Below are 22208 nucleotides of genomic sequence, written 5' to 3'. Positions count from 1 at the left end.
TAAGGGGTACCCATTTTCTTCAATTTGACGGACAATTTAAACACATCGCTTTACAAATATTACACCTGGTCCGTATTCGTGAAGCAGACGAGAACTACTTTATAGCGAGGTCACTGGCCTGTGAAGGTAGGAATATTTTAATATAATCTTTATGATCGTGATGTTAATTCACGTTACGATGTTGCATAGATATAAAACTTTTTTAAAATGTTATTAAATGTCAATGTCGTCTGTACTTTGTAAACATGGTTAAGTAGCTGTCACACATTTACTTTTATACACATTGAAAAAAGAATCGTAATTATATGTATATGGTGGAGAATGCATGAATTGCGCATCATTATGACGTTCTATAAATGTATTAAATTTTAGAATATACTATGCTCAAATTTGATGTTAGAAAATATTGATATTTGCTAGTTGCCACACAGTCTTTTTGTAAATGCAAAGTAAACATGTTCTGACTTCACACAAAGTAGATAATTATGTTATGTTTAAAATTCTACACACTTGAGGTGGTCACGGTATGAATATATATATAGTGTCATTAAAAAAAATGGCAGTTTTTAAAAGAAAAGACCAACTTTACTTGACCTGTAATAGGGAACACAGCTTACATATACATTGTATTTATTCTTTTATTCAAATTAGACATTTACAGTAAGAATGTCATAGATGTCAATACATTTCTGTGATCAGAATATTTTTACTCAAGGATGCGCATAGTATATCATCTTTATAGTATGCTTATGTGGCAAACTATGGCAAACGTCAACTTGCACGGCGACAAGATTTAAAAGTAGATGTATACTGTAGTAAAATATTGTGTAAGGATTTAAATATTCATATTCCGATTTCTTTAATTGTGAAATTTGATAGACAAGACAAGATAAAAAACAACACCACAGCATATATTTTTTAATAAACTTATCTTGACGTTTGAACAATCCCTTTGCCCTTTTAGTGACCCCTGATTTTGCCAGTTTAAAAATTAAAGCAAATCCGGTAATTGAAACATGGACTCCATAAAAATGTTCATGTACTCTCAATAAGAAAGGTTCTTAGTACTATTTTGGTAGGCGGGTGGGGGTCTTTGGATACTATGTTGATGTTTAGTATTTTAACTTAAATTAAGAAATTGTGTTTGCCAATTGATACAGTTGTTTGACAGTATAGTTAAGCCAATATTATTGTATGGGTCGGAGGTGTGGGGATTTGAAAATAATTCTATTATTCCTCAGTTTCAATTGAAATTTTATAAGTAAATTAGTTAAAAGTAAAAATGATAAAATATGTGTTTCTTTGTACCGCACTATGTATAATCTTCATAAAAAGGGTATTTTACATTGTCAGTGGATTGAGAAAGTAAAATCTACTTTGAATAATATTGGTTGTTCTGATTTTTGGATAACTCAGAATGTTGCAAATTTTAATACATGTAATTTTAAATATGTAATAAAATCACGATTACGTGATCAGTTTTTACAAGTATGGAATAGTGATGTTTTTGATTCTGCTAAGCGTTTAAATTATAGAATATATAAAACTCAATTTAAATTAGAACATTATTTATTATGTTTACCAAGAAATTTAGCAAATACTCTTTGTAAATTTAGATGTCTCAATTCTAATATTCCTATAGAGAAAGGTCGCTATTTTGGTATTGAAAGAGAAAATAGAACATGCTCACTTTGTAATCAGCAAGAAATAGGTGATGAATTTCACTATATTTTTAAATGTACTTATTTTAATCATGAAAGACACAGGTATATCAGTAATTATTATTCAAGGTTTCCTAGTATTTTAAATTTTCAGGCTCTAACGTGTAGCGACAACAGAAATACTTTATTTAATCTAGCCATTTTTGTCAAAGCAATAATTCTGACATTTCAATAAGTCATCTTCCTTATTTACTTATTTACTTCTATGCCATGTTTGTATTATTATTTTTTTTGTTTTGTTGATTGTTCACTCTTATGCCCTTAAGGGCCATGATATTTTTGTTTATGAATAAAAAAAATAAAAATAAAACGTTTTATGTAAGTGTTATATGCTGATGGTGCTAGAATAATTATGAAATATCAAATGTTTGAATGAAACTGTTACTTTCAGTCGTATTGCCACATGACAAAGGTGAAAAAGTAATGTACACGAATACTTGGAATGCCTTAATTTTGCATTTTGATTCCTTACAGATAACACAACCCCTCCCCCGAAATTTCAGATTTCTTAGGGTTTTTTTGTTGTTGTTGTTCTTTTCTTTAAACATTATTTTATACGAAAAGTTTCGTTAACCTTTAATTATTGTAAATCAAAGTATCCATAAAAAATAAAAGCACAACTTCACACGTCATTATTAATATGAAATCCAAGGGTACATCTAGTGAGTGAACTGGTGAAAGTCAAAGTTAGTTTATATTTTGCCATAATGCATTTCAACTTTATAATTATCTCCGCATGGACGATAAATTATTCACCTGCCCACCAACACCACCCCCACATTAAAAAAAAGAAAAGGAAAAAAGAAACCTTTACATATCCAAATATCCATCGTAATTTACCTGTTACATTTAATTTATAAAACGAGCGGGACTGTCATTTTTAGGCAAATTATGAGCCGCGTCATGGCAAAACCAACATAATGGGTTTGGGACCAGCATGGATCCAGACCAGCCTGGGCATTCGCGCAGTCTGATCAGGATCCATGCTGTTCGCTATCAGTTTCTCTACTTGTTATAGGGTTTGTAAGCGAACAGCATGGATCCTGATCAGACTGCGCAGGCTGGTCTGGATCCATGCTGGTCGCAAACGCATTATGTTAGTTTTGTCATGGCGCGGCTCATTTATATTTTATTTTTTCAACATATTTTTTTCAAGTATCAACTGTAGGTCAATACTTATAATTATCAGACAATCTTTTCAGATATATAGTCAATTCAGGTTAAGTTGACAATGAAAAAATGAGCATAATGTCACTTTACGATTGTCTACGACTACCATCTTTAGGGATATGTGCCCGATACTTTTTTCCATGTGTATATAAGAAATATAGAACATATATTTACTTCATTCCTTTCGCCAAACATTTATTCAACGGCATAGATATTTTCACCCCTGGTAACTTAGAGGTACAAACTTTACGATGTCTATATATTCTTTTTAAATATTTACAAAATGTTTAAGTGTCAGTGTCATATACAACAGTTTTTACTATTTGTAAATATGATATAATTTTACCAAATGCTATATTCGATTACAATATAGGGCGATGGCCAATATATTGTTTATGTCAGAAAAGCAGACAACTTAATTAAACACTAAAATAAAACCCGAATAATGACAGTGTTCTGAAGTAACCGGTACAAAACTTTGTTAATAGCAATTTTAGGCAAGCCAAAAGAAAAAATATCTTTCTTTCGACCGAACTGTTAAACATACAGTTTTATTATTTAGGTACATTTAACTATGTGTAATAAGCTTCTATACGGGTATGGACACTACGTGTCTGTCGAAAATTCGTATTGATTTAAAGAGGAACCTTGTTTGTTTGATTAGGTTTTACTAGACATCCACACAGTATAGGTCATATGGCAACGTTCCATCTTTACTGGTTTTAGTGGTTGAGGAAGACCTTAGATGCCCTTTCGTGCATTATTTCAGACACGAACAGGCGCCTTAGTAGAACCACCGACGTTCACTAAATTGATAGTTTCCTCACATGAAATAATCCAAAGTCCCTGTCGGGATTCGAACCTTAAGCGGGAGGGGTAAGTGATTTGGATTCCCTAAACTTACTTGAACCGAAATCGATAAGTCGTTGTCACAAATATATAGCCACCCAACCACCCAGCCATGCTATCTGACCTGGCTCTCTACTATTGGTAGTTCAATTTGTGTACATGCACTTTGTTAATGAAACCTTTAAAATTTGAATGGCATATTCTAATTTTAAATATGGGAAAATGTCATTACGTGATTCCGGCAACTAAAGGGTTAAGAATAACTTGTATTACAGTTCGCCAAAGTTTGTCTACCAATGAAATCGCTCTATTTTGTTTAAATTTTGCCGAAGTATTTTCCATACAGTGCTGTAACTCAACTGTATGCACCGAGTCCAATCGTTCACTATGTTTCCCAGGCGGAGAACGCATGAAGAGATCAATTTTACAGGTGGAAAACCGATACTGTGGTAAGAAAATTGTCTTCAATTTCTTTGAAAATGCATATTTCACAAAACTTTATAGCCTATTCTGATCTCGTATGATTACTTTATCCGACAGGCATCTCAAACTCGCCAAATCTTTGTTAACTTATTAGATCATTATCGACAACTGCACAAGAAAAGTCAACAAAATTGGTAAAATCGCTCTTTGATCGCCAATAACTTGACATCCAAGCAAACTTCTAAACATTTCTATCGCTCTAAAGGTTCTTTATTAACATATCCTCATCCACCAAAAGCCTGTTCTATTTCTATTCCGTATTTTTGGAGTATAATATCGTTTACGCGAATTTTCAAAATGAACGCATGAGCCGAACTTTTCAAGTGGTTTCGTAGGTTTGCAAAGTGAACGCATGAGCAGGTGGTATTTTTTAAAACTCCAGTTTTTCCTAATTATCTAACAATTTAACATATTCAAACTTTAAAAACCTCTCATATGTACCCTCAAAGCACAACATATGCTTTTATTTGCGTTAATCGTTAAGTATGTATGTAATATTTCTAAACTTTTATGTACATACTTAGCGATTAACGCAAATAAAAGCATATGTCGTGCTTTGAGGGTACATATGTGTTAAAAAATGAGAGGGTACCAGTGGATATAAAAAATCAAATGAAGAGAGGTAGCCCGTGCCGCTGCAAAAACCGAAAGTAGGGTGTTTTATGAATTTTTCATTTATTTTTGACAATAATTATATACTGCCATTTGTCGGAAGAATGATTTATGATGATATGAACATATTAAATATGTATGATGCATATATATAATCAAGCCACAGGTTCATTTGAGCCCGAAAATACATGTCGAGGTGATGGACGAGACAAGACATGTCGATTTTTTGTAGCTTTATTGTGAAGTTGCAGTACATGAAAAACGGGCACATGACAAATCAGCACATCAATAAAACATTATAGTGTTCCGTGGTATACATCTGTTCTACGTGTAATACCTCCTTTCCTTATTACAATGACATTTTACTGGCTGGTTTGTTTTTAGCAGAGAAATGACATGTGCATGTTCAAAGAGGGTACCGTTTGAGCAGATTTCGCAAAGAGGGTACCGATGTGGATATGCACCGTGAATTGGTAAAGGTAAAACTCATTGAATAACTTTAATGCGAAATTTATTTAGGGCATGTCGTCATGCTTTTGATTTGGTAAGAAATATATAATAATAATTGCACTGTGCAAATTCTCTTGTACATAATATATACGGAATTGCTGTTGTACTTGTTAAACAGGTAGAAGAGAGCTAAGATTTCACACAAAAATTATCACTTAGAATGAAGTGTATTTTTATCAATATTAATATCAAATGATTGTTTTACAAAATAGGTACTTTTGATAATTATATCATGAATCCTGAATAATTGTATACAATTACTATCATACATGCATAATATATTAAACAACAAAGGACAAATGACAAATAATAGCGTATGTATACTCTTTTAAAGTCCCTGTACCTCAAAACTTTAATAGTGTAATATGATAAACCTGATACTCAAATAAAGAATTACCAATATTACAAATCTTACATAGATATAATCGAATTTAACAAGTTCTGTAAATAAAGGGAGGTAATTAGAAACACATTTTGATAAATACTTTGCCTATTCTTCATTAAAATAAAAAGTGCATTATTTCTAAAAGAAAAACTTATAATGAACCTAAAAAATATGTGTTATTTCAACATTTTTCTTGTATGTTCATTTTGTTGTAAGGAAAGTGTTATATATATTCTTGCTTAAAGATCTTGTATGTTAATAATTAAGGATGTAACATCCTTGCGAAAGTTATATATAAAGTCAGTTCTTATGAAAAACATATACTTAAGAAGTTGACATTATTAAACACATTATATGATATTTCTTGAGGAAAAAAAGGATGTGAAATTTTTATTTGAATGCAAAACTAATTTTATTACCAAAAACAGATTTCTAATTATCTTCTTTTATTATCGGAAATTTTAAATTTTCTCAATATCCTTATCAAAAAGGTTTCTGTAACTTTTAACATTGTTAATTCTTTTTTTAAGATTTTTCATATAAGAACATAAAATTTTGAGTCACAGGATCTTTAAGTGTATGTTACATCTCTAATTATAACATACTGGAAATTTAAGTCCCATCAACCAATGATGTTGTATTTTGCAAATATTTTACTCAAAGTTTTAGCAATGAGGATTTATTATATTTTACACAGAACCGAAACAGACCTTCATCTATTTCTTATAAGCAATTCGTCATTAGGTATGAAAATAGGGACTTCTGTTTGCTCAAACATTTGGAACGAAAATTTTGGAATTTAAAGGTTCAGTGATCGATAACATGTGAGATATCCATGAAAACTGGAGTAACCAAAAAAATCCACCTCCTCATGCGTTCATTTTGGCAATCTGATGAAACCACATGAAAAGTTCGGCTCATGCGTTCATTTTAAAAATTCGCTTAAACGATATTATACTCCAAAAAATACGGAATAGAAATGAAACAGGCTTTTGGTGGATGAGGATATGTTAATAAAAGAACCTTTAGAGCGATACAAATGTTTAGAAGTTTGCTTGGATGTCAAGTTATTAGCTATCAAAGAGCGACTTTGTGACTTTTCTTGTGCAGTTGTCGATAATGATCTAATAAGTTAACAAAGATTTGGCGAGTTTTGAGATGCCTGTCGGATAAAGTAATCATACGAGATCAGAATAGGCTATAAAGTTTTGTGAAATATACATTTTCAAAGAAATTGAAGACAATTTTTCTTACCACAGTATCGGTTTTCCACCTGTAAAATTGATCTCTTCATGCGTTCTCCGCCTGGGAAACATAGTGAACGATTGGACTCGGTGGTATGTATTAAATACGTTAAATGAGCCGATTTAATGGACTCCGCCTATTTACATAGTGCACTCGCTTCGAATAGGAAGGGCTCGTTCGCTCGAAAATTAATTTCTTAAAACTCTGTATATACCTATAACCTATAATACTTAAGAACGAATTTTAAAACAATGACATCAAACAGACCTAAAGACGCCTCTATAAAAAGTTTGTGTTTTACTTTTGTTGATTCTTTTATGAATCAGTCCACTTTACACTTTTTCAAAATGAAAAAACTATACTCATTAAACTTGTTTAATTGGCTATAATTTTTTTTCCCCTTTGTTTAAAACCCATGTCTTCTTGCAAAAGAAATGTTAGAATGTTAACTGGAATTAGTGGAATTAACTGAATTGGAATATACTGTAAAATGGGTAAAATCTAGATTTTCTCTCTCCCTATTTCATCACTTTAATTCCCCTTATACACACTGGAGTTAGTATATGGCGCAATATTTAAATATATTCACCATGGTTAACAAATTATGTGGTTTTCCCTTTCCATGTCAATTAGTAATAAATATTAATTATTAACATCATGGTGTCTCGTAGATTCGTCATTCACACGTAATGTTTGTTCATACGAAAAGAAAGAAAAAAAGAATGAGATGAAACAACGCATTTTATTCCCTCGAACATCATTCATCGTGTTATTATAAAAGTGAAAGTTATGACACGCTATAAATTGCGAACTTCATCGTATATATCAAGTATACATATATTCACATCATATCTCAGGACGAGTAATGATAAATAATATTTAAAATCTTTATTTGATAAGTTTATAGGTAAACCCAACTGTTTTCAAAAGATGTTATTCATACAAAAGATAACTTGACAAACTTGTGTGACTGTATAAATTATATAGCGTAATTTGAATCCTGTACAAACATACAGTTTACAAAAGCTCAAACGAAGCTTAATTAAAGATTAAAAAACATTTCATTTTCTTTAAAAGTGATCTGGATTATTTTCAAGTTTGAAATATGGATGTAAAGATAGACAAAGACACCGTGGATGAAATTGATGAATCTGTGACTGCTCCTGGAGCCGTTCTGTACGGAGTCGAAGATGTGCCATCTCCCATATTATGTTTTCTGTTCGGATTGCAGGTAATGTTTATTTTATATATTTTATGTTTTATTATGACCGCGTTATATGTTCCTTCTTGTTAATTTTTGTCATAATCAGTTGAGTTATCACAAACACAAAATTCTGGTTATCTTTATTGTCTAAGTAAAGATTATGATCTAATCAAATTATTAACCAAAATCTTCAAATATGCTTTAGAAAACTACAAAAGCCTAATAGTATCAAATGAAATAAAACGAATCATAAGGCGTTATAACGCAAAAAGGCGTAATAAAGAGAAATAAAAGGCATAGTAACGCAAAAAGGCGTCATAACGCTAATCGAAAGGCGTAATTACGCGAATCAAAAGAAGTTATAACGCAAATAAAGGATTTATAACGCGAATCATAAAAACGCGAATAAATAGAGGATATTTGTTTAGTTCAGTGTAAGATCGGAATATATTTCACCGAGTGAGCACCAAAAGGTATATTTCACGAGTGGCGCAGCCACGAGTGAAATATAAAACTTTCGGTGTTCACAAGGTGAAATATATTTCGATCTTACACTAAATTAAACAAATTTTCTTTTTATTATATGCAAAGAAACGTTTTAAAAAGACATTAAACCTAATACTGAATGAAAAGCGCGCCAAATAATAATACAACGTGACGTCATTTACGACGTCACGTCATTAAGTTGGTACCAAGTTCTGTGCACGCTGGTATTTCACTGAAACAACGTTAGGGGCTTAAATTCAAAACAGTGAAATTATCAAAGTGGTAATTTCACTGTTTCAAACAGTGAAATTACCATTTTTATATCACTGATATATTTCTATAAATCACCGAAAAGCATGTAATAAAAGCGCGTTATAACGCGAATCCAAAGGCGTTATAACGCGGATCAAAAGGCGTTATAACGCGAAATAAAGAGCGTAATAACTCGAATCAAAAGTCGTTAAAGCGCGAATAAAGGTGCGTTATAACGCGGATCCAAAGGCGTTATTGCGCAAAACAAAAACCGTAATAACTCAAATCAAAAGTCGCTATAACGCGAATAAAGGCGTTATAATTCTAACATAAAGGCGTAATAATGCGAACCAAAAGGCGTAATAACGCAAAACAATTAATTTCATAACTCTTATTTGAAATCACATACATGTAATTAAACGATACTACAGGTTATTAGGTAATTATACAGGACATATCCGTAGATAATTGAACATATGACGCACATATAAAATAAACGGTGACATTAGATATAAGATAACATAAGAGAAGAAAAGAAATTTATTTACAATAGTGACATCTGGGACATAAAAGATACACTATTAGTCCCGGGTGACATGTGTAGAATCAATTATGTGATACAGGTGAATTCAGTGTAACTGTACCAACTGTTTATATGGCCCTATATACATAAAAGAGTCTTCATTAGTATATGATAAATATTATTGCGTTATTACACCTTTGGGTTCGCTTAACCACGGATTTATATATGTAATATAAATCCGTGGCTTAACTGCGCCGTTATTCGCGTTACTAGGCCTTTATTTACGTTACTTCGCCTTTGTTTCGCGTAGTTACGCCTTTTTCTTCGCGTAATAACACATTTATTCGCGTTGCTACTGCCTTTTTGCGTTATTGCGCCTTTTGTTTCGCGTATTTACGCTTTTTAATGCGCATTATAACGCCTTTATTTCCATAATAACGCCTTTATTCGCATTATTACTACGGCTTTTGTTTAGCGTAATTACGCCTTTTGATTTGCGTTATAACACCTTTGCATGTTTATTTTTTATTTGATACTATTAAACTTTTGTAGAAAAAAAAAATGTAGCAAACGTTATATAAGATGACACAAAGTTGGACAACAAGAACACTTGACACAAATATTGATCATAAATTTATTTTTTGAAGTCGTAGTCGACTCGCAGAGGAAAACCATAGTCTCTAGAAGCAACTGGTGTAGGGCTACGTTCTTGTACAATATTTTACGAACCCTTAATTCAGGACAGTTGCCAAATATACATAAAAGTTAATTCGATGCATTTTGACTACAAAAAAAAATAATATGCAAAAGATCGGATAACAAAAATAAGAGGAAACTTTTTACGTTTAAATTTTATTGTGTTGCATAATGACCGCAAAATAACATACAATAACATACAAAATGTCCTAGTAATTAAAATGAAATAATAATACAATTTCGGTGGGTGCAGGGATGGAAAGGTAAAAAAAAAAGAATATACGTTTTTATATATAAAAGCATTGCAGTGTTTAACAACAAATGTTATTCCAGGAGTTCCAAAGAAAATTATGTCGTGCGCATTTCAATAAATGAAAGGGTTTACCTTAGATTAATTACTGCTGTTATTGGGCAGCCATAAGAACAAAGAATATATCGTTATTTATTTATTTTGATGGTTTGAATAATTTTTCGACACGCATTTCTTGGTTCTGTTTTCATTTTTGCTTCTGGCTATTGCACGTGCACCTGTGCTCAGTATTACTTTAACATGTGCATTAAGCTGTTGTTGTTTAGGTTTTATTGTTAAGTTTTATTGTTGTTTTTTTTCTAGCAAGCTATAATGTGTATTGGAGGAACTTTGTCCATACCGTTTATAATGTCAGGATTGATCTGTGTCGGTGATAGGACCGAAGTTACAGCAACATTACTAAGTATTACCATGTTTATGTGCGGTGTTGCTACCATCATTCAAACACTGTTTGGAATCAGGTACTCACAGAGTCTTGTTTGTTCGTAGTAGTTTTGTTGTTGTTGCTTGGTTGTCTTTTTTGTTTGTTTGTTTTTGATGTTTTTGTTATTTTTGTTGTTTTGTTTTTTTTTGTTGATTTTCAAAAATGATGTCTGTTGAAGTTTCCAAAAATTTACTATGGTTACCGTTTTGAATGTAAGAATTAAAAAATATGGCAGATATGAAATTCTTGCCTTGACACCATGGACACTTACATGGACACTTATAATATTATTTGTATAGCTATGTTTTAGTCTCTGTAGTCCGTACAATACAGCTTGCTGTATATGTATGCATCTTGATGATAATCATACCTAAGTACTGGCGAATTGTAAATTTCCAATACAGCAGATAAAATGTTTTAAGTATATACTTTGACAATTCTAGATTTACACAATTGCAACATTTCTTTTCTTTCCACCAATTTGATAATGAGCGTCAGTTTGGTAGGTAATTGGTAGTTGGATATTCGAATAAGCAACTATCTACTAGCTAAGAGTTGGTAATTCAATCAACACTCACCAGCATATATACTATTCACTACCAATTACCTACCAGATTGACGCTCATATTTTGATTAGGTAAATTATCAAAAGATCGGCAATAAAGTGAGCGTCCCTTCTCATTTTCAGACTTGGTATTATACAGGGTGGTTCCCACACCTTTGTCGCCCCTATTGTGGCTATGATGGCTGTTGACAAATGGAGATGCCCGGGTATAATTCTATGAGCCGCGTCACGACAAAACCAACATAATGGGTTTGCGACCAGCATGGATCCAGACCAGCCTGCGCATCCGCGCAGTCTGATCAGGATCCATGCTGTTCGCTTGCAAACCGTGTAACAAGTAGAGAAACTGATAGCGAACAGCATGGATCCTGATCAGACTGTGCGGATGCAAAGGCTGGTCTTGATCCGTGCTGGTCGCAAACGCACTATGTGGCTTTTGTCGTGACGTGGCTCATATAAATTATAATATTTTACATTATCTATAATGTTATTTTAACTTGGTTCAAACATATTCAATTAAAGTTCGATTGCGAAACAGGTTCTTGCAACTTATATTAATCACTTTCGAGTTCGCTTCCTTGAACCAACCAGTACTGGTGTCATATGAAGAAACATGGTCGTGACCCGATTAGGACTCGAACCCATGATTCTTTGGTTGAGAGACAGACACCTTAACCACTAGGCATCATCTCCCCAACTTTAAGAAATATACAAAAACATTACGAGTTGAAAGTTAATTACCAGTACAATATTTGAATTGTAATTTAGCGTAGTTTATTTGCTGTGCATAGTTTGATATGAATTTTATCTCATTGATAAGTGATTAAGTATTAGGTTTTTCATTTCCTTCAGTTATTTTCAATATTCATGATAAACGCACATTATTCTTCTATATGCTATCAAGTGAACACGCTTTCCTAGTGAGCGATATGCAGTGAAATATAAAATATATCTTATTCATGGAGCTCGGAAAGTATTAAATAGCATGCAAATAGAAGTTAAACGAAACGAAAATCTGTTGTCAGTATAAACCACATAAGTTTTATTAACTTGTATAAAAATAAAAAAAAAAAAAAAAATAAAAATATTATGTTTTGCACTGATGAAGGCATATAGCCGAAACGTTTGCAATTAAATTTTATTACTAAATGTTCGTGTTTGTGAAGTTTGTCTGATTATTAACTTGTATAAGAATTTGACAAAGATTTTTATCTTCATTTCTTTTTTGTTTGCTCAATACAATCAAAGGTTTTCAGGACTTTTACTTAACTATAAAGTAGAGTAAAGTAAATAGTTGATTCGTTTATAAAGTGGCATACTTCACATGCATATACATTTAATTTCGAGGGTTTTATTTATTATATACATAAAAGAAGTCGTTAAGAGGGCGTTATTCATGCATATCCATGTAGTTGCATAATTATGATAAATTCCTGCACGAAGATCACGTTAATATCGCTGTTCTAAATATCATAGGTCATTAGATATCATTATATTTTTAAGAGGAGAGTATAGCATCAAATGGTACGGACGCTGACGAAATCTGGAAAAGTAGAATGCGAGAAGTATGTGATCTTATATGGTAAAAAATAAAATATCCCATTGCTTGTTCTTATTAAAATGACTTTATACCATTCCAAGGGTATTAAGTGAGTGAACAGGTGAAAGTCAAAATAAAGTGACATTTTATCATCTTTCCTTTCAATTTCATAATTTACTTTGCATAAAAGATAAAATTAATAACTTAGGAGACCCAATAATAATTCTGTTAATATCCAGCAGAATTTAAATGTTGCTGTAACGTTTAATTCATAAAAAGAGAATTATTGCAAAATGTCAGCTTCAACTTTAACCTTTTCAGTTACTATATACCCTTGGATGGGCATAATGTCACAGCAGTACACTATTTTATTGTAGTTCATACATACAAAAGTATTTATATTTGTCATATTTAACATTAGTATCCTTTTGAAGCAATACGACCTTATAAACTAATGATTTAAAATAAAGTATTTTCTGGTTCGTGTGCAATCTGCGTAGGGCATAAAGATCACACCCTACACAGAGATTTAGTAGTCTAGACGCTCAAAAATTTAACACAATAAGTCGACAGACGATACTTCCAACAAAAGGGTTTATATGTATGTGCTTAAGATTCATTTTGTTGGTTCACATAAAATCCCGCATAATTTCTTATATTTACATCACGTTTTGTATGGAGGGCGATCGTTGCCAAAATTCCAGTCATGTAATGTGTTCCTTTCGAAAACTACTTTTGAAAATGCGAACGTGTATGTCTAGCATTTTTTATTGTATTCCTGCACAACAAATGATATGCCTCTTAATCCAATCTTTTAATTAAAGGCACCCGCTTTTGAATAACAAGTTTACATGTTAATCTCAACAACTGACATAATATGGAGAACAACAACAAATTTACAAGTTCGTATCTTCCATTGCATATAATACATAAGCATGTTTACACACTTGTAGAATTATCTGTACCTGAAAAATACAAATAAAATGTAAAACTCGAATACAGAAAACAGAATTTAATAAAAACGTGTTTCCAGTCGTAGAACTACAACAGTACGTTTACACAGTAACACGTTTAAAATAACAAAAGTAGATTCACAAGGTTAAACGATTTTAAGTCATGCATGACGCCCCGCCCCTCTCTGAGTACTTACGGTCTTCTATTACGAAATGTACGGACAGGCATAATACACGTCGCCTCTCTCCTATTTCTCAATAATGTGAAGGAAAACACGGCGTCCATTCTAACTTTTTTTATTTCTATAAAAAGTCAAATTTTTTTTTTGTATCAAATGAAAAATTACATCATAAGCTTTGTATGAGTGCCTCAAAAATAAAAATAAATTAAATAGATGTATTGAAATTTTTGTTTAAAAATTTATCATTTTTTCCTCTGAAAATAACACTCTCGAATTGGTGAGAAAAACACGGCGTCCCCCCTCAAACTTTTTTATTTCGTAATCAGTTTTGATAATTTTGGATTGAAATAAAAGTGTGCTTCATACGATTTATAACATATAATTATAAAAATGCCTAAAAAAAAAATGAAAAAAATCAAATGAAATTATTTTTTCGTTTTAAAAAGTTTATCCAATGTTACTTTCGGTAAATAGAGAAAAAAATTTAAGAAAATCCCCCTTAAAAGAAAAACCCCGGGCCTTTTCAAAAAAGACAAATTGAGAAAAATGTTTGCAGGCTCGGTTTGATTGAAGCCTGTTCATGGACGGTAAAATGGGAAAGTGCAGTTACCGCCCATCGCCCCGCTAGCACCGTCTCAAGCAAAATTCAACATTTAATATGAACTGGTAAAAATTTTGAAAATTCCGCATATTGTTAATATGGGGCCCGATTATCAATGAAAACACGGCATATGGTCCCCAAGTTTAAGAAACAAACACTCTCAGAAATTCAGTAAAGGTAAACATGGCGCCCCCTAACTTTACTTTTTTTATTTCTTGGTCAATTTTGAATAAATTTAGAATCGAGTAACAAGAATCCTTCATGAACTTTCTAGTGATGCCTTAAAAATGCAAATTAATTACGTATTTAAAATTTTGTTTCGAACTTATCGTGTTTATTTTTTCTCTCTTAAAACCACACTCATATATTTGGCAAGAAAATCACGTCGCTTCCTTTAGATACTTTATTCAAAAAAGAAAATGAATATTGAATGAAAGTTAAGACAATAAGCTTTGGACAAGTATATTAAAAATCTAGAAACAAAGTGATCCCTCGGAAGCATTAATCGCAACAGAATTACATAAAATATGATAAACAAGATTAACAAGGAAAGGCGGCGTTCAATGAACGCAGCCCCCATATGACCCAGCAACAAGAACCAGTGGCAAGGAGCCCAGGCGGACCCAAAACAAAAACAGGACAGGGCAAAGCCAGAGCACGGGACAGGTTATTAACTAAATGATAAATAATTTGTAACTGATTAGGAATTCAAAATAATTGCAGACTCGGTTTTATTGAGTCTGTACATGAGGGAAAATGAACAAGTGCAACTTCCCTCACGCCCCCTAGCACCGACTTGAGCGGTACACGGCACTTGACACCTGCTGTTGTGAAGTATAAAAATCTTGAAATAAAGTGAGCCCTCGGAAGCATAAATCACAACAAAATAACATAAGAAATGCAGACTCGGTTTGATTGAGTCTGTACATGAGGGATAATGAACAAGTGCAAAATGTTTTTATTTATTCTGAAAATACCATATTAAAGATTGTACATATGTTTCTACGGATAAGTTTTTTTCTTGATTTCGGAAAGGAAATCTCGGTGGCCGCTTTAAAATCCTATTTTTGCAAATACTTGCATTGTTTTTGTTGAAAATGAAATTTGTGCCAATTACATTTTTTCAATGATACCAATAAAAATATTGGATGGTCTTTAGATTATCAATAAAAATTCTCCCCTTTAAAATTGGTTATTGTTTTTCCCTAAAAAAATTTCCCAAAAAGCCGTGTTTTTTCAGGGAAAACCATTTTAAAAATAAATTTTTTTCCAAAAAGTTTCTTCATAAAAAAATGGAAAACCAAACAAATTTTTAAAATGATGTTGTAGTGACAAACTTTGAACCCCAAAAAAAAAAATATTGTTATTGGAAAAAACCGGTTTGTTGTCCTTCCGGGTTTTTTTAAAAAATTTTGGGGAAAAGGCGCCGTTTTACCTGCCCGGGAATAAAAAAGTTCGTTTATCCGGGGGGGGCGGGGCCCTTATGCTTGTTTTAAAAATCGTTTTTTAAAATTTGTGAAACTCTTTTGGGCATTTTAAAAAGTTTTCCCGTTTTTAAGTACTCTTGGTTCTAAATGGTAAAAAGTTTTTCTTAAAATCTATTTTCTGTATTTAAAATTTACACTTCATTTTTTTATTTCTTTTATAAGTGGCAAAAAAAGCTATATTTTGGCATCAATGGAAAAATACGAACTTGTTTTTTGTTTTTGGGTTTTAGATGGAGGTCAGTTGCAAACATTATAGAAAATTTGTTTTATAAAAGGCGGGAAAACCTTTAAAATTACAAGATTAAATTAAGAGACTATCTTTGTGCATGCACGGGTACAATAAAAAAAGGGGTACTAACAATTTTGGGCTTTTTCAAAAGTCTTTTTAAAAAAGGGAACACTTTACTTTGCGGGAAATTTTTGGGCCCAACAAAACGCCCTCCAATTTTTGGACAAGACGTCCCCTTTAGTCATGGAAAAACCATAAAACATTTAAATTTTTAAATAGAGTTTAAGAAAAAAAGAATAGGGCCCAATAAAACTTCTTTAACAATAAATTAAGCTCAAGTTTAAAAAAAAAATTTTTAATAGAAAAATATACAAGATTACGCATTTCGAGCAGACTTAAATACAAGGGATGTTTCTGTATATATATCAAGGCATTTATGTCAAAATCGAATGCATCAGGGTTCTTTAAATTTGAAAGACACCGAATGCATAAATGCAAAAAAAGTTCAAATTAATTATTTACATTCACCGTTGCATCCGTATTTAGAACCTAAATTGTCGGTCTCGCGAATCAAGCTTCTAATTTGATTGTTAATAATGTTCAGTTTTTCCATTCACAATCGCCTTTTTGCCGTACGCAGAATGCGCATGCGCGAAATACTACTTCCGTTTCTAAGAAATTATCATAATGTAAAATGTTAAACCATGTAAGACACAAAAAAGCTTTGTTTATAAGTCATTTATGCTAAGCACAAAGTAAAACAACAGTATACTTATTATGACAGATCCAAGGCAATTTGGTGATAGCCTCAATAACTCAGCTCTTCCTCGGTTGTACAGGGCTGATAGGCGTATTGTTACAGTTTATTGGACCTTTGACCATTGCACCGACAATCTCCCTTATTGGTTTGTCTTTGACTGGTGTTGTGATTGAATTCAACAAGTATCACTGGGGTATTGCGTTTCTGTGAGTATATGTATTTACTTTACTTCATAATTTTTTTAATTTATAGGCAATTTGTGGTAGATTAACATTGAAGGGCGACACTATCAATTTGTACTCACTGCACCTTTTGCTCTACATATCTCATTTTTCATAATGTACGGAAAGACTTTTAAAGAAAGCAACAATGTGGTGCACATAGGCACTGCGTAAGTTTTTCGATCGTTACGTTGCAAGGGGATACCATACATTTATATAACAGTGCGAGAATGCATAGTGACACTGCGTCATTTTCTGTATTTTTTGCATTGCGTGTCGTCACTGTAATATTTTATCGTTCATTTTGTAATAGATTGATATTATAAGATTATATGGTGTACCAAAGTCTCGTACATTTACATTACAGGGCGATGAGTTTAACACTATTGTTTACACTGTACCTTGGAAAGTTAAAACTTCCACTTCCAGCATGGTCTACAAAGCGTGCTTGTCATTTTGAAGGCTTTCCGATATTTCAACTCTTTCCGGTAAATGAATATCATTTAACTAACTTAATAATGTACAGCGCCTATACTGTACCGTACTATACGATAGGCACGGCATGGTACTGTACTTAGGGCACGGCATTGTACTGCACTGTTAGTACTTTTCTACAATGGTTAACTATACGATGATATAAAGCATACATGTGAAATGGCATTGTGTTTGATAAACGTTCACTATTTGATGTTGTCTTTCAATTTGTCATGTGTCTTGTTCAAACACGAACATCGGGAGCTTGTTAGCAGTAAACGTTTGTTGTTTATTACGTTATCAAAACAAGAATATGTCACAAATGTAATAAAACAACCCCATTATGTCAAAATGAGTGTATAAATAATGTCAAGAAGTGCACAATAATGAAACTTTCTTTATGTCTTTTTACATGCATTTTTTATTAATAAGGGAAGCCCTTTTTAAGACTTAATTATCACGCAAGTACATTAGATAAATGCTTTCTTTGAAGACAATAAATAAGTCGTCACGAAACTTACATAACCGATATGTGCCCAACTTCTTACATGATTCATTTCAAATTTACAATTACATTGCGTTTTATATTTGTAGGTGATATTAAGTATATGTTTTAGTTGGTTGTTTTGTCTGATGTTGACTGTAACGGATGTCCTTCCTAACAACTCAACATTGCCGAGCTTCATGGCGCGTACAGACGCACGTATAGGCGTATTAGAGCGATCACCCTGGTTTTACTGGCCGTATCCATGTACGTAAGTTATCACGTGTACAATAGCTGAGTTAATAGGTGTATCATATCTCAATTATTACGTGTACTATAACAAAGTTATAACGTGTTCTAGAAGATGTATTAAAATACCATTATCCGTGGAAGTTAAACAAATTGTTGATTTTTTTTTTTTAGAAAAAAAATTGAAGTAATTTTTAACAAATTAACTTGAAATAACAGGGGAATGATTGTTTTGTCAGTTTACCTGTCGGCAATATGGACAACGCAATATTTGTTCTCGAAATCGTGAAAATTACCCTTTCTGTATTGGTTTTTCCAGGGTTAAAATAAGAAACCACATCGCTTCCAAAATCATGAAAGCTCGCCGATGATTGGCTGTAATGATTTCATAATTGGTCACGGTTAGATCTAAATGCAGAGCATTATTTAAAGCTGATTTTAATTAATATGGTTATTATGTGTACTTTGTTGTTATGGTACTTTATAGTTCTTCTTATTATATTTATAACTAAATTATTACGCGTACTGTAGCTAAGTTATAATTACGTGCACTATAACTAAGATATTAACATAACTTCAATATTTTAACTGCTCCTTTATCAAAATGATATGATACACTACATAGGTGAAAGTATAAAAATTTGCTATGTACACTTTTCATAAATACTTGTTTATTTTAACGTATGTACATTACATCTACACTCTGTGATAACATGTATATTTAAGTTCAGTTTGGCACACCTACTGTGAGTGCGGCAGGATACGTAGCGTTCCTGGCAGCCACCATTGCATCAATTATAGAATCAGTCGGGGATTACTATGCCGCGGCCCGTATCTCGGGTGCTCCTCCCCCGCCCCCTCATGCCATTAACCGTGGTATAGCAATGGAGGGTCTGTCCAGTATAGTGTCGGGTTTGGTAGGTGCTGGTCATGGGACGACGTCATACAGCGGTAATATAGGGGCAATAGGAATCACAAAGGTATATTCAAAACAGTTGCTACCATGGCAAATATCTGTTATTCAGTTCTCAATAAAATGGTCAAGTTCTCAACAAAGTCGTCAATTTTGAATCTAGATTTCACACATAATGAGTTGGAAAAGAATGACCACATTATTTTAGAAGTATGTTAAAATATCTAATTTACACATAGTCATGTTCCGTTTAAATAATAACATTACATACGGAAATGATTTTGATAACCACTTATTTGAATTACCTGAGTAGTGTGCATTTTTTGTTTATATCTGCTTCAAACTTTTAAATTCCTTTTTTTATTCCATTGATATTGTCAACAAATATTTCTTATTTTAAGGTGGCAAGTCGGGCGGTTTTCCTCACAGCCGGTATAATACTGTTGCTATGCGGTGTGGTTGGGAAGTTTGGGGCTGTGCTGACGTTAATACCGGATCCGGTTATCGGAGGGACACTAACTGTAATGTTTGGTATGGTCTCAGCTGTTGGCATATCAACTTTAAAGTTTATAGACCTCGACTCTACAAGAAATCTGACAATTTTAGGAGTATCGCTCATCCTCGGTCTGATGGTTCCACAGTATATTAACAATCCTGCAAATGCCAATTTAATCAATACAGGTACTTGTTTTCTTATCATTTAAAACAAATCGATTTGAAAGAAAATTTTCATTAAATCTATTATGCACTTTTACATGAATGGAGTCATAGAGGATGCGTTGATTTCAATGTTGTTTTTAATGAAATAAAAAAAAATAACCAAAAAAATGGCATCATAATGATTTTCAGATAGTTTTGTGTATTAGAATTTAGCAATTTAGCAAATAATTGTGCATTGTATTAATAATGATTCGGACGGATATATATCTTACTCTAAAGCTTTAATGCATTGTAACTTATTTCGCGTATAATGAATGCATTTTAGAAAATTTTTGCAATATAGTTACTCGCAACATTAACTGCTATGATAACAATCCTTTGCCACGAGTGAAGAGCTAGATCCCCAACCAGCCGACGCAGTCATGCACTCCGACCAGGTCCTAAGAAAATATTTGAGCCGCGTCATGACAAAACCAACATCCGCGCAGTCTGATAAGGATCCATGCTGTTCGCTTACAAACTCTATTACAAGTATAGAGAAACTGATAGCGAACAGCATGGATCCTGATCAGACTGCGCGGATGCGCAGGCTGGTGTGGAGCCATGCTGGTCGCAAACGCGTTATATTGGTTTTGTCATGACACGGCTCATCTAATTTTAACTACTTACGGACTGTTCCTTATTCCAAACTTGGTACGTACATTGCATCATAAGGAAAAGGCTAGGCCTATTCTTCGCAATGGCCAATTTTGCCTTTTTGGACGTAGCTTTGCCCTTCAAATCAATGTGAGAAGTTTGTGGCCAAACATGTGATTCGTTCTGTTTTATAGACGCTTGTTTTTTTTCTATTTACATGTATAGGAAATGAAGAGCTAGACCAAGTAATAAAGGTTTTACTCGGCACAGCGATGTTTGTGGGAGGTTTTGTTGGTTTTCTTCTGGACAACACAGTCCCCGGTATTCCTATACCTTACTTTGTAGCAATTGAATTCGTTAAAAGTTTCATGATTTCGTAAAAACGTTTTTCCTTTCTCATTGGTTATACATTTTCTGACTTAATATGATAATCTCAAATATTCTTTTATAATACATATCGAGCACGACTTCCGTTCTTTCTGAAGAAAATACTTCGACGCATCTTTCGCATTCAGCTTTTTTAAATACATTGTGATTAAACTTTGTAGTGTACCAAATGCATTTTATTTCATTTCATTTCAACAACAACGTTAGGTCATGCCAATCACTTACGCTTACTAAAACTATCACTGTAAGTTTGATATGATCCAAAACATTAACCCTCAAGCATTCAGAAACATACATGCTTTGGTTTTATTTGTAGGTTCGTATGAAGAAAGAGGCATATTGTCATGGCGTAAAAATCTTCTGATTCGATCAGATGGCATGGATCCAAATCAGTCTTTACAAATTTATGAGTACCCGTATGTAACAAAGTATTTGAGACAAGTGAAATGTTGTACATATATACCTGTGTCACCAGTGTTTAATAAAGAGATAACGGCCATTTGCTCATGCTGCAGTTCGGTTAAGAATCGGAATAGTGTAACAAAAACAGGATATGACAATCAAGCAGCGACCAATGACGTAGAAATTGAAGTCACTTTTAGCAAAGAGAACGGCGTTAAATTATGATTGAAATCAATAAACATTTGTTTAAAATTGCTATTCTTATGCATTTTGCGTACATGTATTGTATGTTATCAATACTTATTTAAACATGCGTCAGAATAATAATGTTGTATCTGTCGATAACTAGACCAAATAAAGGAGAGTAAACCTAGTTCACGTGTGTTAAGACCGACGATGTTTCTTCATATTACACTTGTTCAAAGTACATGTTTTTCATACAGTTAATAAGTTAAACAAATTAGACTTTACAATAAGGCAATTTTCAAACATATTTATACGCATAACAAGATACATGTACACGGTTGTAAATATTTGAAAAAAAAGATAGGCTATACATGTATTATATACTTAAAAAATATCAATCAAATAAAAG

The 22208-nt window shown here is 32.6% G+C and overlaps 1 protein-coding gene across 2 annotated transcripts; it reads left to right on the top strand.

Annotated features, from left to right (window-relative positions):
* Positions 1-22151, top strand: LOC132743129 (solute carrier family 23 member 2-like). 2 transcript variants are annotated; one of them, XM_060731658.1, is made up of 12 exons: positions 1-126; positions 8073-8206; positions 10750-10907; positions 11559-11641; positions 12939-13000; positions 17212-17393; positions 17776-17896; positions 18477-18633; positions 19342-19595; positions 19930-20209; positions 21050-21145; positions 21528-22151. In XM_060731658.1, the coding sequence occupies exons 2-12, from the start codon at positions 8081-8083 to the stop codon at positions 21836-21838; spliced, it is 1830 nt and encodes a 609-aa protein (XP_060587641.1). In that variant the 5' UTR covers positions 1-126; positions 8073-8080; the 3' UTR covers positions 21839-22151. The 2 variants fall into 2 exon arrangements, with proteins under 2 accessions (XP_060587641.1, XP_060587640.1); XM_060731657.1 differs by having other exon boundaries at positions 26-126; positions 8053-8206.
* The last annotated feature ends 57 nt before the right edge of the window (positions 22152-22208 follow it).

The sequence above is a fragment of the Ruditapes philippinarum genome, unplaced genomic scaffold, assembly GCF_026571515.1.
Source record: "Ruditapes philippinarum isolate M1 unplaced genomic scaffold, ASM2657151v2 ctg5514_1_1_1_1, whole genome shotgun sequence".
Lineage (NCBI taxonomy): Eukaryota > Metazoa > Mollusca > Bivalvia > Venerida > Veneridae > Ruditapes > Ruditapes philippinarum.
Note: the sequence above shows the minus strand (reverse complement) of the source record. Positions and strands in the feature narration are given on the sequence as shown.